This window comes from Lepisosteus platostomus, chromosome 4 (assembly GCF_059453375.1).
Source record: "Lepisosteus platostomus isolate fLepPlt1 chromosome 4, fLepPlt1.hap1, whole genome shotgun sequence".
Classification (NCBI taxonomy): domain Eukaryota; kingdom Metazoa; phylum Chordata; class Actinopteri; order Semionotiformes; family Lepisosteidae; genus Lepisosteus; species Lepisosteus platostomus.
The window spans coordinates 67,799,986-67,818,308 of record NC_142614.1 but is presented as its reverse complement, the minus strand read 5'-3'; the positions used below and the strand labels follow the sequence as shown (position 1 = coordinate 67,818,308).

At 41.1% G+C, this 18,323-nt stretch overlaps 1 protein-coding gene across 3 annotated transcripts in view; it reads left to right on the top strand.

The window, feature by feature from the left end:
• atp8b1 (ATPase phospholipid transporting 8B1) overlaps positions 1–18,323 on the top strand; it is a 53,168-nt gene that overhangs the window by 26,621 nt on the left and 8,224 nt on the right. For 2 of the 3 annotated variants that reach the window (XM_088630385.1, XM_088630383.1), the window contains exons 2-20: positions 1,806–1,979; positions 2,615–2,712; positions 4,720–4,833; positions 5,866–5,964; positions 6,242–6,303; positions 6,679–6,751; positions 6,891–6,961; positions 8,208–8,290; positions 9,508–9,666; positions 10,639–10,727; positions 10,972–11,162; positions 12,274–12,482; positions 12,834–12,877; positions 13,185–13,341; positions 14,760–14,948; positions 15,922–16,034; positions 16,441–16,605; positions 17,290–17,401; positions 17,791–17,866. In XM_088630385.1, the coding sequence (XP_088486511.1) occupies positions 1,826–1,979; positions 2,615–2,712; positions 4,720–4,833; positions 5,866–5,964; positions 6,242–6,303; positions 6,679–6,751; positions 6,891–6,961; positions 8,208–8,290; positions 9,508–9,666; positions 10,639–10,727; positions 10,972–11,162; positions 12,274–12,482; positions 12,834–12,877; positions 13,185–13,341; positions 14,760–14,948; positions 15,922–16,034; positions 16,441–16,605; positions 17,290–17,401; positions 17,791–17,866 (2,258 nt within the window). In that variant the 5' untranslated portion in view covers positions 1,806–1,825. Of the gene's footprint in view, positions 1–1,396; positions 1,526–1,805; positions 1,980–2,614; positions 2,713–4,719; positions 4,834–5,865; positions 5,965–6,241; positions 6,304–6,678; positions 6,752–6,890; positions 6,962–8,207; positions 8,291–9,507; positions 9,667–10,638; positions 10,728–10,971; positions 11,163–12,273; positions 12,483–12,833; positions 12,878–13,184; positions 13,342–14,759; positions 14,949–15,921; positions 16,035–16,440; positions 16,606–17,289; positions 17,402–17,790; positions 17,867–18,323 lie in introns of those variants that run through there. The other variant, XM_088630382.1, reaches the window with a different exon arrangement.

Below are 18,323 nucleotides of genomic sequence, written 5' to 3'. Positions count from 1 at the left end.
TTGGCATTTGGATATTTGCAGCGTCGGCCATCTGTACGCGCGTGTCCTGGTGATATGGTAAGGAAGATACCCCCTGTGTTATTTGGTGTATGTATTCCAGCGGCATAGAAGTGCCCAATGTTGGGCAATGTTATAAGCAGGGCTTTGGTTTTGATTGCTGCTATCATATCAAGGCATTAGTATTTTGTGTTTCAGTGTCTTCCCTAACCAGGTTGCCTGTGGACTGATGATGACCGGGGTCTTGGGTCTGTAGTCTGTCAGACGGCAGGTTCTCGCTCGTAATGTTGGCTTTCTCCCATGATACCTGCCGCAGTTCCTTCAGAGTGCCTGCTGGTGTTGAAAGCAGAATGTTCGTGGATGTTGAATATGAAATGTTGGATACACTTAGGACTGAGAAACCTCAGTACTCTCACTTCTGTCATTGCTTTGTGCTCAGTCTGGAGGTGTGTACTCCAAAAGTAAAGGTAAAAGACTCCAGGGCACTTGATGATAGAGCAGGGGTATTAAGGTGTGGGTGTAGTGTCCTGGCTACACCTAGTACTAAGGGCTTGAACAGTTCTTAATGTTGTCCCTCAATACAGTGGATGAAATTGTGTCTTGTGTCCCTACTTGATGTGCAGTACAGTGGAGATTTTTGGTGGATACAATGTGTCTTCTATGTGCACTTCACTGCTGGATGCATGACTGTCTTCTGGGTAAAGTGCTTTGGGACTTTTACATGTAAGAGAATAAAACATTTGAGACCCCCCCTTTGGACTGGCAATATATAAATGCAAGGAATTATTCTTATTAAAGATATTTCCTGAGGAAGGTTTAAAATGCCTAAAATATGCTAAATAGGGTGCTTTTAGTTGTAGATGTAACAAAGCATTTAATAAAAATACTTTGCAGTTAGAAATTTTAATTGTTTTGTGATATACATCAATTTCACAATTGTAAAACCTGAAGTTCTCAAAACTCTGCTAGCATGGAAAGCATTGCAGGGTTTACGTAATTCCATTTTTCTTGTTTTCAAAGGTAAACAAAGTACAGTATGTGGCAATATACTGTAAAACCAGTGGTTCAGTTAAGTTCAGTTACTTTTTGTTCCAAAGCTAGTATTTGCTTAAGCAATCTCCAGAATGTATGACTCAGACATCCAGAAGAAAGAAACCGAATACGAAAGGTAATCTTTACCTGTATCTGATTGATGTGTTTCATGAATAGCGGGCTTCTTGCACAACTCGGTAGGATCTAAAGGGGGGGAAAAAAAACAATGAGCTTGTGAAGGAAGTGTTCTGACAATGAGAAGAGTACAGAACATACAGTGCGAAAACATTAATCCCAGGACAAGATGAATTATTTACATTATTTCCTATTCTCAGTTGCATTTTTAGTTGTTGGATAGTGAACTAAAAATTAGAAAAGCAAGAGTAAGACATGCTATTGTCCCTTTCTATCAGGAATCACAGATTATGAGCTGCCTACTTTTACATGTATTTACTGAATAGCCTGTGTATGTCACTCTTCGGGCAGGCAGATGCAGGTAAGTATAGCAGAGAGCACAATGTGAAACGGCGACCATGACTTCCGATAACACAACACTGCAGGGTTGGTTTCAGTTACATATTCTATACATTGAGATCACCTTCATTTCTTAATGAATTTAGGAAAGACATTAATTTTATGTGTGCAGAAACGCCTTTTGAATTTTTCATTAAAGACAATGGTAATCTGTTCAAAACTTCACTAGCTTTTCAAATCAGACACATTTCTTTTATTTCTGTGTTTTGAAAAATGTCTAAATCTTTCTTTCTCCCCCTCAGTGAAGACCCTTCCTGACACCATGAATCGCAGTAACAGGGTAAACTCTGAGGACTCTCTGGGTCCCAATGATGAATATGTGCCATACAGTGATGATGAAACAGATGACGAACTTGATGAGAGGACAGACATTGAAGATAGCCAGGTACAACAGGAGACTGTACCTGAGACAATAGGTATGTAATGTTGTCGAGTATTAACCTCCTCGTGTGCTGATTTCATTCAGATTTGTCCGACTTTACAGGTGACTTCACGTTTATCTGTGTTCAGCATGAAGACACAAAAAAAATCCTTTTACTTTTTTACTTTCAGGTACTCAATGTGTCGATGCAGGATTTTTAGGGTTATCTAACCTTCACTATTTAAAAAAAATGATTCTATCTGTTCATGCTAGAAACATTGCCTTTTTTTAGATTGCTTTTGAAAAATCAATTCCTATAACGATAGGACGCACACCAGTGGTTTGTTAACCCCTGTTGAAGAACTAATACATGATTTTACAGTGTCTGCTTAAAGAAAAACGCACATTGTTCTTCTGTGTATTGATAGAGGTATCAACAATGTTTTGTCCACAAAATTATAATTTGGGCAGGTAAACCGAAAATCTGGAGATCTCTAAAACTTCTCACATCATAAGTTAACTCTGAAGGTATTTAGTTTACTGTTGTAGATTTATAAATTTGTTGTGGGTAGAAAAAGGCAAGAAATTAGTTTCACATTCCGAAACAACCACTCCTATATAGATGTATGTGAGTTGCGTCCACTCTGTTAAGTGAGAGAATGTTTGTTTTGCTTCTTTTTTTTTTTACAGTGGGCGCCTGGAAAGTTAAAGCAAATGATAAAGATTTCTACAATTTGCCAGAGTTTCAGAAAAAGACGTTTCTCTGCTTAAAGCAGAGTAAATATTCAGTAAGTTCTGTCTTTTCTTCGTAACTATGCTGTGCATTATTCTCAGTTCAAGGAAGACTGATTCGACAGTTTCATTAACTACACAAGGTCCTCTCTTAGATGTGGCTTGTTAGCATAGAATTTTGAAAAAATGCTCAAAAACAAACTCGGTTATGACCAGGAAAATTCAGTACATAAAGTACTGTAAGCTATGTGTAAAACCTGCTGTGTAGCGACAATGAAGACAATAACTGACAATGTGATAATGCAGCTTATCGCTCATCTGTTTTGGGCTGTTTTGAGAAGGCATTAGTGAGGAGACCATTGGACACATCTGCATTGTTTAGTTGCTAGTAGCTACTGTAATTCATTTGAAAATCTCATCCAGCCATTCCTTGAAAGAAGCTCGGGTATCTGTTTCAACAACATGGTTAGGTACCCTGTTCCATACTCCCACAGCCCTTTGTGTATAAGAACCGGCTCCTGTCCAGAGATTTAAAAGCACTTCTGCGTAATTTCCGATTGTGTCTTCCAGCTTGTATTTCATTGCTGATTCTGAAGAAGTGGACTGAATGATTAAGAGCCATTTACTTTCTGCAGAAAATTCTGTCACTTCTGATTCCATCAAGCATGAACAATTATCAGCAGTGGTAGCTAGACCCTCATAGAAGGGGAGATGCAAAATTATTAGGAGTCTTGGGGAATTTTTTCCCACAGCTGTAATTTTTTTTACACTCAATGTGATAAATAGGAAATCTAAATAATATATTCTTTGAGTTCCTTGTTTGCACTTTCTCACTGTTGTTAGTTTAAGTGCCATAAAGTGCCCTTTATATAAGGCTTAGAAAACTGGATGTTATATTTAACTTTAAAGTACCATTTAAAAGAATTGAAAATCTACTTCAAATAATAATGGCAAAGAAACCTGGATCTGGCCCCTACTGTGAGGTACCATAGCTAAATGAAGATGATTAATATTGGCATTTTTTTCGATCAGATTTTGTCTGTGTACATTTTAAATTATCTTAAAAGTTTTTTTATTCTCTAAAATGTGAGCTTCTTATCCCTTTCTATTGAGCATTTTGTTTAATTCTGTCTTTGTAATTACGATTGCACCATTTCCTTCTTCGAAGCTAAATCACAGGAAGTGAGGAAGAATACCCTGAGGATTGTGGGAGTCCTCAACAAGCTGCCCAGGCTTGTTGTCCAAGCTGATACGCTGCTTTCTTTTAGGAAATGGCTGGACAAGATTCCTCTTTTCAACGAGCTGCTAGAAGTCAAACGTGCTGAACAGTTTGAATAGCTCCCTCTAGTTTATGTACTATTTGATAGTGGTCTTTTGGCATGTGCTTTTGAATAATTTTCTCTTGCTTTTAAAAAAAAAAAAAAAAAAATAATGAATGAGGAAGTGATCTGTAACCAAATATTCCACCCCCATGTTTGTCTCCATGATGTTAATGTGTGCCCTAGAGCGATTTAGCTACAGGTGACTCTGTTGTTGAGCTCACAGAAATTAGATAGAACTTCCTGCTTGACAACATCAACATTGCCAAACTGGAATTTCCCAAAGGAATGCGTGGCAGGTCTTTGACACTGTTTCTTTTTTGACACTGAGTCTTTTTTTCCCCCATCAGCTGCTTTGCGTTCATACACCTTTTTCCTGACCCGTTTAAACAAAGTTTCTCTGCCAGTTCACTAAAATAGTTTTCTACCTGGAAGGTTTTTTCGAGTGGTGTCTTTTTTTTTCCCTGTCTCTCTCTACCACAAGGTACCAGGAAGCGTGCAAGTGATCTACCCTTTTCCACATTGTCATGCTGACTGTGGAGTTTCATGCCCTTCAGTGTTTTTCATTACCTTTAACCTATAACTTTATTCCACGACTGATGTTATTCCAACTTATTGTTTTATATATGAATAAGACCCTTACAGATGCTGATGAGATGAATGTGAATTTGTGTTAATGCATATTTTTTATTTCCTTTAAATTCAAGAGAGCAAGATCGGCATTATATTTCCTTTGTATTCCAGGGGAATGCCATCAAAACCTACAAATACAATGCACTGACGTTTCTACCCCTGAACCTCTTTGAACAATTCAATCGAGCTGCCAACCTCTACTTCCTTGGCTTGCTGATCTTACAGGTAAGTAACTGAAAGGTCATTGCACATTGCTTGTTCTAGCCGAGGCATGGGGGAGACTGTCTTAGTGTAGTCGTGGACGGTCATTGTCAAACAGATCCACTGGGCCCTCAAATACAGGGTGTTTAACTGGCGGCTTCGTACCGCAGCGTGGTGATGAAGTGAGGGAAGAATCCGTCCGGCCCAGTAACGGGGCATGCTGTCGACGTGTCAGTCTGACACCCAGCAGGTCTCTTTATTCTGACACGGTGGTCAAAGTGAACAAAGTGCAGTGACAATGGGTAACGTTTATGTAGTGCCGTTAGTCACAAAGATCTGAAAATGCACATGGTATAGCCACAATGGGAGTGAAATGTAGAGGCTGTTTTGTACCACAGTCACAGACAACAGGAGCTGTTCGATCGATAGGTTGGAAACAGAATTTTCCTTTGAATTAAGCAATATTAAAAAAAAAATAAATAGATCCCTGATTCATGCCCGATAATTCTGATTCTCTTTGCATCTGCAGGGAGACATGGTTTTGACTTTGTTTTGGAAACTAATTCCAAGCAGTTTGAAAGAGACAACAACCAATCATGTTTTGTTTTTTTTAGGAAACCGATTTTAATTTGAAAAGCATGACAAAACATTGCAACGTATTTCCCATTCTCAGATTATGTCCTCACTCCTCCCACCAGCATGTGGGACCCTGTCCAAGACACCTGTGTCAGTCCCTAAAATTATGTTGGACAGCGGCAACTGGGACATCTTGCGATTAAGATAAGACCATGTCCCCAGATGGAATGTGGGGACTCATAACATGGCACCAAGATCACGTAGCTACCTTAAAACCACCAAACAGGGTTTGTTGTTGAAGAACAAACTCCTGAGATTTTCTTTATATTGGGTTTTGGGTTGAGACTCCTAAGGTGTAACAGCTTTCTGGTGACGCTTGATGTTTATTGAAAGCATGGCACAGTTTAGGGGCAGTTATACTTTTTATGACTTTTTGCAGTAGTATATGGACTCTATTGCACTTCTGTGTTTGTCTTTCAGATTATTCCTGAAATCTCCACTCTGCCTTGGTACACTACTCTGGTGCCTTTAGTGCTGGTGCTGGGAATCACAGCCATCAAAGACTTAGTGGATGACTTGGTATGCACTCTCTAATGCTTGTGTTTGACGCGCCTGCTTTAAGGAAAAGTTAAGAAGGATTGTCTATGATACAGACAATCTGTCATCATTTGATGTAGGTTTTATGTCTTGTACTGAAAGTACAAGACACAACCACAAGGTCTTTTGCTGAAGTTTAGAATAGCAAAGGCAGAATAGTTTTGTAGATATATTCTTTGTAACATAAAGAGCTCAGGATTTTAATGTACATTGATGACTTCAGTGAGCTTTATTTCTCCTGTTAAAAACTTCTTTTTAGGCCCGTCACAGGATGGACAAAGAAATTAACAACAGAAAATCTGAAGTCCTGTTCAATGGCAGGTGGTGTACAATTTCTTTTTGATATTCTGTTTTTTGTAGCACTGAGCACAGAGTGAACACTACTAGGTTTATTTTCTAGATGCCCCTTGTATTGTATCACTAATAGTTAAATATCAAAACAAACAAAATAAGCTTTAAACCTTGAGTCCTTTTACGTGAGAGTTTAGTGATTGATTACAGACTGTACTTTGATTAGAAGGGACAGTGATAAACATATTTGCTTGATTATTGTCTGATGCTTATATACATGTCTTTAGTGGATATTCATGAAACAAAAAGGTTATTTGCAGTAGTTCTGTTAATTCTGTCTGTCCAACTGCTGGCTAGAATGTTTTTGTGGCTCTAACATGTATTTCTGGATGGCATTTGTTACAGGTTCCGGGAATCTAAGTGGAAGAAAATTCAAGTTGGGGATGTAGTTCGCTTAAAGAAAAATGACTTTATTCCTGTAAGATCCATATGTTATTATTTTACTTGGAGCACATATCCAGACTTTTGAGCTTTCCAGAAAATTGTATAATGTGTGAACATTTTGTTGCATTTTATATTACACCTTTTGATATTATTTCATTTTTTTTTCTGTTTAGGCTGATATTCTGTTATTATCCAGTTCAGAACCAAACAGTCTGTGTTATGTAGAAACAGCTGAACTTGATGGGTAAGGCCCTTTTATGTTTTTTCTTGTTTTTGATTTAATCTAAAAAATCGTCATACAAACGTGTAAAAAAGTAAATGAGCTTGAAACATACTGTTCCGAGTTTAAACTTTACTGTTCAGATCTCAAAGTGGATCAGGGACTGACTGATATTACATTATGCCAAATGCTTAATTTTGATGTATCGTAAATGAACTGGAACACTGTCATAATTTAAATTCTTCGGAATGCAACAGCCTTCTGATTTTGTTTTGCAAGATTCTGATCAATTAATGACAGAATAACTTTAGTGCTTTCTCCTGACTTGCTGCCACAGTCTCCACCTTTTACAAGGGATTATGAAAGTATTTCAGGACAAGGCACCTTTTGGACAAACATAGTTAGTGACAAAGTTTAAGACTTGCACAGGGGGAGCTGGCTGGCTGTTTGGTGGGAGTGAGTGCAGACAAGGAGAGGAATGCGCAGACAAGTGTGGGCCTGTGGCTTGGATGGTCAGGGCAGTCTAATTAAGGTGGTTATGTTAATAGACTACCACTCACTTCAGAAACATCTCACAAAATCCTCTGCTGCTGGACTTCAATCATGAAAAGCAGTAGATAATTGCATGAGATTCACCTAGAAGAGGAAGTTTTTTTAGAAGAATTGTTTCATTTATGGATGGCACGTTAGCATAGGGGTTAACATCGGTGCCTCTCGGCACTGGGGCCCGGATTCATTTCCACAGGGGGTACTGTCCGTGTGGAGTTTGTCTGTTCCCCGTGTTTGCATGAATGTTTCCCCTGAGTGCCCTGGTTTCATCTCCAGGGTGTGTTGTTAATTGGCTTCTGGGAAAAAATAGGCCCTGGTGCGATGAGACCGTGTTTGTGCCCATGTGTGCTCCGAGGTGGACTGGTGTCCCATCCAGGGTGTATCCCACCTTCCACCTGTTGCTGGCCAGGATAGGCTTTGGCTCCCCAGCGACCCTTCATTTGTATTCGATAACGTAGTTAGAAAACAGCTGGATGATGAGATATTGCCCGAAGAGATGATGGAAAAAAATGTATGCATGTAAAAATGCGTATAGGCCTAAATGCAACCAGCCATCTCCCATTGAAATAATGTACTAAGAGTGGCTGACTTGGAGGATCAGAAATCAATACTAAAAAGCACAAAAAAAAGCAGTGGTTAGCTTTATCCAGGCAGTCTCCGCTCATTGCAGTCCGTTAATAGTACTGTATTGAAATGTCTCCTATATTGTTTCCTCTTGCAGAGAGACCAATTTAAAATTTAAAATGGGCCTGAAAGTAACGCATGAAAGACTTCAAACAGAACATCAACTGGCCAATTTTGATGGTATGTACAATGGTGATAAGACTTTTTAAAAATGTTAGATGGTTTGGTGAAAGCCAGATATTTATTTCACGTTTTTTACCATGTGGTTTGAATAACTAACCTTAAAGTATGTGTAGTTGTCCTCTTCACGGTTTTCTCATTGGAAGGTGTTCTTTTCCGTCAGACAGTCTTTGAGGTGCTTACTGAATCAATCTATTAGTTCATTCAACGAAGAGAATTCGTGTTTTTCTTGTCTTCTTTGGATTCCTTATTTAGTAGCTGCTTTGTCCCGTTTCAGGGAATGTGTTGATTTCGGGTTCATTTGTGGATTCAGGGTTTGTGAGTTTGGTGTCGCACTCTTCCACATTCCACTTTGCACTGGCTTGATTTTCCTAAAGCTGCTTTCATTTTGCAAAAGCTTACTATCAAGGCTACTGTATTGTTGTAGTCCGTAGAAATAATATCTCTGCATCTCAAAGCAATTTAAATCTAAGCATCTAGGAGCAGCACGTGGCTGGAGCAGTCTTTAGGCAGGGAGCAGGTACGCATTACAGGTGTGACGTGTTGTTTCGCGTTAATAGTGTAGATCTATTTCTGTTCCCAGAAACCTCGGCAAACTCTTGTTCGTCTTGCTTAACGTACACACAGGCAGTATTGCTTCTTCCTTTTTTTCCTGAAACGATGCAGTCCAACGACAATCTATTCTGTAAGGAGTGCCTAGGAGATCTGCTCCCCCTTAATTAAAGGGGAACTGCAGTTCCAGTTTCGCAGGCCGGTTATTGAATCTAACAAAATACATTTATTGACGGTCTAGGAAAATTTGACAAATTCCAAATCGAGCGCAAAGTGGTGAACTTTGTGAAAGTTGTCGCAAACCCTGGCCTGGCCATGGCATATGGCGCTTTGAGTACCTGAAAATGTCGTCCATTTTTGTGATGTAAATTGGATGTTTTACAAGTTACTGTGGACATTTGACTTCCATTGTGGTTTGAAATGCACTTCTCAGGGCCAAATCTTTCTCACCCCGAAATATAAAAATAGTGTTGCGGTTCCGCTTGAACTGTTCTTTCTCCTTTCCTGATGAACCGATTTACGCCGGCCGCGTCTGCGCTCCAAAGCAACGGCCCGTTCCAAAATTGGAAAGCCGTTGAAGGCCTCCCTCAGCTTGCCTTTGAAATGCGCAGAAATATTCAAAACAGGCCTGAGCCCGAGCAGCGTGAAACTCATTTTGCTTGCAGCCATGATCGAGTGTGAGGAGCCGAACAACCGGCTGGACAAGTTCATTGGCATGATGAAGTGGAGGCAGGAGAGGTACGCGCTGGACCTGGACAACATGCTGCTGCGCGGCTGCACGGTCCGGAACACCGAGTTCTGCCACGGCTTGGTCATCTACGCAGGCAAGGCCCGGTCCAGCTCTACATGTGTCAGCAGCCATATCATCCTGCAACTCACCACTGGCAGCCCCACTGAAGCTCGGCAGGTGTGAGCCTGGCCAGTACCTGGATGGGAGACCTCCTGGGGAAAGCTAAGGTTGCTGCTGGAAGAGGTGTTAGTGGGGCCAGCAGGGGGTGCTCACCCTGCAGTCTGTGTGGGTCCTGATGCCCCAGTATAGTGATGGGGACACTATACTGTAAAAAGGCACCGTCCTTCGGATGAGACATAAAACCGAGGTCCTGACTTTGTGGTCATTAAAAAACCCAGGGCGTTCCTTGAAAAGAATAGGGGTGTAACCCTGGCGTCCTGGCCAAATTTCCCATTGGCCCTTACCAATCATGGCCTCCTAATAATCCTCCTCTATGAATTGGCTTCATCACTCTGCTCTCCTCCCCACTGAAAGCTGATGTGTGGTGAGCGTTCTGGCGCACTATGGCTGCCGTCGCATCATCCAGGTGGGGCTGCACATTGGTAGTGGTGGAGGGGAGTCTCCATTACCTGTAAAGTGCTTTGAGTGGAGTGTCCAGAAATGCCCTTTATGAGTGTAACCAAATAATAATAATATAATATTGCATGCGTAGGCTGCAAATGAACAAGTAATAGGTTTATTCCATGTGTGTATCACACACCTGAAGAAGGCTCCACAGCTGGAACGTTGTGTTTTCTTTCCTCTCTTTTCAACATGGAATAAACCTATTACTTGTTCCTTTGCAATAATATAATATTACTATCTCCCTAAACAACTCCCCGGAAAAGAAAATCCCTTAGAGAAATCTGATTTGTGGAAATGGATGTTATATTATTTTGTGCTTTTCATGATCAGATTATTAAATTGGCCTTTTAAAACCTGGTTTTAAAAGACAGGAAGCTTTTTAAAATCAGAATACTGGCAGCATTCCCAGCATCACCTCGCTTTCTCCCTTTTCCTTTGTCAGGCTCCGACACCAAAATCATGAGGAATGGCGGCAAAACCAGATTCAAAAGGACTAAAATAGATGAGTTAATGAACTACATGGTCTACACTGTAAGTACAGTCCATGTTTTTGAAACGTCAGCGTTATTTGCGGATGTATAAAAGCTTTAAGACCTCAATCTATTCCAAGTACGATTAAGATAAAAATGTAATGATGTATATTTGTGTTTGGAGATCACAAGATGGTGTTCCTTACTAAATTGCAATTTTTTCGATGAAAAGAAAAACAAACGTAATCTGACACTGCTGTCATTGTCCAGGAATGAGGTTCTTATATTTTGTGTGACTTCTACAGATCTTCATTCTCCTCATCCTGGTGGCAGCTGGCCTAGCCATTGGCCACACTTTCTGGTATGAGGAGATGGGCAGCATTGCCTGGTATTTGTACGACGGCAAGAATCAGAGTTCGTCCTACAGAGGTTTTCTCAGCTTCTGGGGATATATCATTGTGCTGAACACCATGGTGCCCATTTCCCTCTATGTAAGGTGAGGCAACAAGCTGTTCATTGTTTTCCCTCCTGCCTGATATTTCCTTTTCAGGATCACTGTGGGATTAAAATCTAGGAAGTGAACTTTGGTGTAATATCCATCTCATTTGAGTTTTTTTTTTTACATATATATGATTTCTGTTATCCACACTGCTTAGCAATTCAAAGACCTTTTAGCTAAAGTGCCAGCAGCCATATCGCCCTGCTACACACAACTGGCAGCCCCACTGAAGCTCAGCAGGTGTGAGCTTGGACAGTACCTGGATGGGAGACCTCCTGGGAAAGATAAGGTTGCTGCTGGAAGAGGTGTTAGTGGGGCCAGTAGAGGGTGCTCACCCTGCGGTCTTTGCAGGTCCTAATGCTCCAGTATAGTGACGGGGACATTGTACTGTAAAATGGCACCGTCCTCCGGATGAGACGTAAAACCGAGGTCCTGACTCTTCGTGGTCATTAAAAATCCCAGGGCGTTTCTTGAAAAGAGTAGGGGTGTACCCACTGGCCTTTACCAGTCAAGGCCTCCTAATAATCCCCATCTCTGAACTGGCTTCATCACTCTGTTCTCCTCCCCACTGAGAGCTGGTGTGTGGTGAGCATACTGGCGCATTCTGACTGCCGTCACAACATCCAGGTGGGGGCTACACATTGGCGGAAAGTCCCCATTATCGGTAAAAAGCTGAGTGGAGATTCCAGAAGAGCTTTTGTAAAACAAAACAATGCAATGTATGTGGCTGCAACATACCACTTGTAAGTTACTGATCATTACAGTGTGGAGTAAATTCTGGTGGTAAGGGGGGAAAAAAAGTCTTGCATGTTGACAGACAGAGGATGAAAGCTGTAGGCCGGTATTGATTAACAGGAACTCCATTCTCCTGCTGAAGAGTTACCTCAAGATATGGGGACAATAGTTTGGAGCAGTGTCTAATACATCTCCCCTTGTATAGTACTTGCATTCTGATATAACCTAAATTATATAAATTGTGTATCTTTGTTTTTTGGGTCTATCAGAATAGATATTCAAATTCATTCAAATTCATTAAAATAAGTGTGTCCCACATGTTTGCCAGGTGAGGGTATACAGTGACTCTTTGTGTTGACGTGTCTCTGTAAAGCGTGGAGGCCATTCGCCTGGGGCAGAGCAGGTTCATCAACTGGGACCTGCAGATGTACTACTCGGAGAAGGACACCCCTGCCAAGGCCAGAACCACCACCCTCAACGAGCAGCTGGGGCAGATCGAATACATCTTCTCCGACAAGACGGGGACCCTCACGCAGAACATCATGGCTTTCAAGAAATGCACCATCAGTGGCAGGACCTACGGTATGCCTCTGCCCCAGACGCAGAGCCTAGCACCTCGTGTTGAGTAACGGGCCACAGCATGCGTGCCTGGTTTATAGCTTATCTCCACTTATCCCCATGGCTCAGAAAAAAACAGCTGAAACAGCGTGGCTACAAAGGATGCCTGCACTGTTGTTTTTGTACAGTTCTACAGTGCACAAAGTGCTCTATAGACCTCACAAACCACTCCTAAATGCTTTTCTCCAAATAGTCATTGCAGTACGATTTCAGGATATTTTAACACATGATGGTCTAAATACAGTAATATGCAACATGAAAATTCTAGTATACAACTTACTTCTAAAGATGTATTTTTTTCCCTCTTTTTTCCAGGAGACCCCTACAGCACAGATGGAGTGGCTATGGAAAATATGGTAGTAAGTTGTTTTTTGTTAGTGCATTCAGAATAAAATCATGGTCTTATCCAGTACAGCCATTGCTGGGCACGCACAAAGAAAACTGCACACTCACACCGGGGCCAGGTTTACCCAGAAGCCAATTAGCCTACCAGCAGGTCTGTGAGCTGTGGGAGGAAACCGGTGAGAGCCCAGGGAGAACATGCAAACTCCACACAGATAGCACCCGGGTCTGGAACTGAGCCCAGAGCCCCAACTCTGTGGGGCAGCAATGCTCACCACTGAGCTGCCACACCAATTTCCGTTTTTCTTTGGCCTCTTTCCACAGCCCGTGGATTTTAGCTGGAATTCGTATGTCGACAAGAAATTCAAGTTCTACGACCACCGTTTGCCCTCCTGTATCCGGGCTGGAAAGGAGCCTGAGGTGCTTGAGTTTTTCAAACTGCTGTCGCTCTGCCACACTGTGATGGTGGAGCAGAAAGAAGGTGAGTCTGAACCGACGGCGAGTTCCGACACTGCAGTCTCATTGGCATCACACTTTGGGGGTCCATTCAGTCTTTCCGGGGTCCAAACAGAAATTTGTGATTGCTGATTGATGTATCCATCATGACTTTCCCCAGTCACCAGTAAGCTCCAGTCCAACATGTTTTCAGCGGGTTATCATTACCATTAACGTCACTTAAAACTCTGCATTTATACATAAAGCCAACAGAGAATTTCACATATGTATGTGTGCATATAAATTATAAATATCTCCAAGAAGTTTGTATTGTTGTACAACAGTTATTAAGTTCAGAGTTCAGGTGCTTTTTCTACTGGCAGGACTTTCAGTTTATGACAGGACATAATTGGTGAAATCACCCTGTGAAAACACTTTAAGACACTTTTATATAACCTAGATATTTGTGAGGGTTAAAAGTAACCTGAGGTTGATCAACAGTGAATCACCAGTGGCTCAGCTGTACCACAGCTAGCCTCCTCTCATTGGTATGGTTGTCAGTTTTGTCATATGTCAATGTATGCTTCACTACTGTATTTTGTACAGTGTGTTTAGATAGTGATGAGGACCAGTGCTATCCATTGGCTTTCTTTTCACTGCAATTCATTTAACACACTAAACGCAATACATTTGCTTATTTACAAATTCCTCTGCAATGCTTAGTTGTTCCGAAAAAAAAATTCAGCATTTCTGGGTTATCATAAAGCTGTTGTATCCTTTTGCAACAACACAGAGCCCCAGAAGTTCTTCCTGAGATCATGTACAGAAGAATAGTAATTTCACGCCAAGATTTTAACAGGACTTATGGTAGTGACACCTAGTGGGCAAAGGTTTGTTGCAGAGGGTAACACCACCCTCTTGAAACCTAGACAGAGGTCCTGACTACTTGGTCATTAGAGATCCCATAGTACTGTTAAGAGTAAAGGTGTAAATTCCACTTTGGGGCTGTTCTCCCTGAATTTCCTCTTCAGTTCAGCTGGAAAACGTATTTCTTGCTGTTCCACTGGAACAAGTGAGTGGGGCTGTTGGCACAGAATGAAAGAGACCCACACCAGCTGGATGCTACGCTTCAGTGCTGGATTAATAGCTGCTTGTAAAGTGCTTTGTGATCCTTTGGGATGAAAAGCGCTACACTAATTTAAGATATTAAATTCAGGAGCATGTCATATTTTTTTTTATATGTTGCAAAATGAACAGTCACATTTCCTAATGGTTAAGGAAGTCTGCGTGAGTTACACAAAAGGTTATATGAAGGTTTCTCTCATTGTCATTAAACTTCAGCAAGTCCTTTTTTATTAAGAAGATTATCAAAAGGGTTTTGGTAGCTCCACTGACTCTTCAGGAGAAAGGGAACTTGGTTTGTGTCTGATTGAGAACGCGGTGGCATGGTGCTTACTCCCTCAGATGAGCTGGTCTACCAGGCAGCCTCTCCTGATGAAGGAGCACTTGTCACGGCTGCAAGGAATTTTGGATACGTCTTCCTGTCACGGACGCAAGACACCATTACCATCAGTGAGATGGGGGAAGAAAGGACTTATACCATGTTGGCACTGTTAGACTTTAACAGTGACAGGAAGCGAATGTCAATTATTCGTAAGTTGCCCACATTTTTAGCCTTTCATATTTGTATGCTTATCCTACTGCAATGTTCCAGAGCTCATTCTAAAAATATGACACTTGTAGTATCGTGGGCAGTGCTATACGTTGGCTTTCTTTTCACTGTGATTAATTTAACACATTCAACACATTCAATTTGCTTGTAGAGGGATGATTTAGTTTTTCTGAAAAAATGTTCAATGCGGAATAGAGGAAGGGATTCTGAATATCTGGTTATGGCGCCAGTGACGTGTTTAAAGACCTGTGGCGGAAGTGCCGGCGGTCTCTTCTGTTGGAGGTGGGAGGGTTAAGAACAGTCTGCCTGTACTCAGGCCCTCCGAGAGGCCAGACGAGGCCCGAGCCATTTCACATTGTGAGACCCCCTCATTGTTTGGGAATAGGGGTAAAAATATTTTAATGTAAAGCATGGCATGATGGGAAGAGTGAGGCAGGTATTTTGAAACCCTTTAAGAAGGGTAGATTCAGCACTGAAAGGGGGACGTTTTTTCCACAGCCGTGGACTTCAGTCGAGAATCGCGGTATATGATAAAAGTTCCAAATTCGACACGTATCGAGAAACGCAGCCAAAGGGTTCAAGTGGAGGACCAGGCACCCTGGGCTGAGGTGAGGCCCCCCTGTGTGGTGAGGCCCAGGCCAAATGGCACTGTTGCCACCCCCCCCCGTAGGGCCTGCCTGCACTTTCTCAGTCTCACCCTCCCCTGTGTGCGGTCACAGGGTTCATAGTTGTAAGCCAAGATGTGAAGAACACAGTTCACCCAATCCCAAAATCATGTGGATATAGCTAAAATAATCGGTGATACTGAATTTATAAGAAGAAATTATTATTGTTACATCAACATAAAAAGCAGCTTTTCTACAATTTCCTTTCGTTTTATCCTCATTTAAAATTTGTAAGATACTTTTTACTGTTACTCAGATTCCTTGTAAAAAAGCACACTATTGTTTGCAGTGAGATTCCCGGATGGCAGAATCCGCCTCTACTGTAAGGGAGCAGACACCGTGATCTATGAACGCTTGGCTAGCAATTCCCCGAACACGGACACTACCCAGGTTGCTCTGGATGTAAGTGGTTTACTCTTGTTTCTTGCTGTACTTTGCATCTACAATATGGGCTTTGGATTAAGTAATACACGTCACATGACTTGATGCGCACTGTTTCTTTGCATTAGAAAAAGACATTCATGTTCATGCCACGTTAATTAAACTCTTCTCTGCAGATTCATGTTCAAACCCGATTTACTTCTGAAAGGGCTCACTTAAATGCCTGTATATGTGTAATATTGTACAGCCTTTTGAAAAAGACATGCTCAATACAGAAAAAAGCTACAGTAGTAGAATCTGGATTTGTCTAGTCCATCTTGTTGTGAAATCTGTGAAAATATATTGACAGATGTTCTGTTTTTAGAAAGCTTGATCTATCTAGTGACTTACAGGCTATATCATTTATTGTAATCTCTATCTGTGCCAGAGTTTTGCAAGCGAGACTCTTCGCACTCTCTGCCTGTGCTACAAAGATATCAGTGAAGAGGTGTTTGAAGCCTGGAACAGAAAGCACAAGGAAGCCAGTGTTGTCATGCAGAACCGAGAGGCAGCTCTGGATCGGGTCTATGAGCAAATAGAGACCAACCTGATAGTAAGTTCACCCTCCATTTTGTTTTAAAACAAAGCTGCCATTTTTTATTGAGATGTATTAAATACGCAGCAAATGACTAGTGGTACCAATAGCAGTTGCTGCATTTTAAATCCCTCTCAGTATGTATATCCACTCAGTCTGTTTAAGACTCTGTTTTCTGGGAAAGGCATCTGTACTACAAGAAGAGAACAAGGACATGCAGAATTGTCCAGCTGGGATCTACAGGGTGCAGAATACAGTTAGCTCTGACTAGACGAGTTACACGTAGTAGAAAGTTAAAAAGGAATGTAGCTAAAAACCAGCCAGCCTTCCTTGGTGGGGCTTTGCCAGTTGTACGCGGCTGTATGGGGAATTATGGTCACAAATGGCTCTAGAAGTGACCCAGGCTTGAATCAGCAATGTCATGGATAAAACTGAAACCCAACAAAGGAAATTGTACATTAAGCCTATATGTAAGATGGTAGGCTAAAATACTACTTTCTTAACATCTTAGGCCAGAGCAACTCACACACTATAATTATCAGCTTTATCACTCAGTTCTATTTTCACAGTCAGTAGTCTGAAAGGGGTTCATAAAGTCAGATCACAAGATGGCGTTAGCACTACACATTCAACACTATGCATTCTTGTGTGCGGCTGTTACAAAAGAGCATTTTTCACCACTTTCTTACTTGTGTTATGCAGATGATTGGAGCCACTGCCATTGAAGACAAGCTGCAAGATGGGGTCCCAGAGACTATAGCCAAACTAGCCCAGGCTGACATCAAAATCTGGGTTTTGACAGGCGATAAGAAAGGTAGATTTTCATGGTTATGAGCCGTGTTTTGGCGGGAATCCCATGGCCTCGTCCTCATCCTCCTCAGGGTTCCCAAATAAATCTTCTTCAACATCAAATTTATGAGCAGTTAAATTACAAAGATTTTTGTTTCGACAAAGCTCACCGTATTTGTGTTTTAACAAATCCCACAGGCCTCCATAGTGTCTTCTGGGAAAACTCTTTTCGAGACTTAAGTATAAAGAAGAAAAAACAAATCATGTTCTTGTAATGTATTGCCTTTGCTATTGTTGGAAACAAGAATATTCTCACAGCTTTATACAGGTGTATCAAGTTATTTTCTCCTTTTTCAGATTTGTCCTTGCATATTCTGCCGTGACTGTAATTGCCATGTTTTGTTCTTGTTTTAGAAACTGCTGAAAACATTGGTTTTTCTTGTCAGCTTCTTACTGATGACATGCAGATCCATTACGGAGAAGATGTTAAGTATGTTTTGATCAATTTCCATCTATGTCACGTTTTGTTTGTTACCTCCAATATGAGTCCACAATTTAAGAAGCACCTAGGATAACCGAAAAACAATATCCGTTTTTATCCTTATCTGTCTTTATCTATAAAATAAAGTGTTGAGAAAAAGGTCGGCTTTTGGTTTTTTATGTTTTGTTTTCGCCGCATGTTTTTAGAGAAGATGCTGTAAACTATCTTTTCAATCACTGAGAGGTTAATAACAGTCCCATACCTTGGGTTAATTTTTTATATGTCAAGATTATCAGTTCAGAGCCCCGTGAACTGGTTGTAATTTACATCTGCATATCAGATGTAAATATAATGTATTCAAAAGTGAGTCAGTTGATCAAGGGTTGGAATCCAAAATAAGTTCGAAAGTCATCAAAAAAGAGAATCTTGTCTATAACCACATCCTTTCAGGGTTAATATGAAAGTA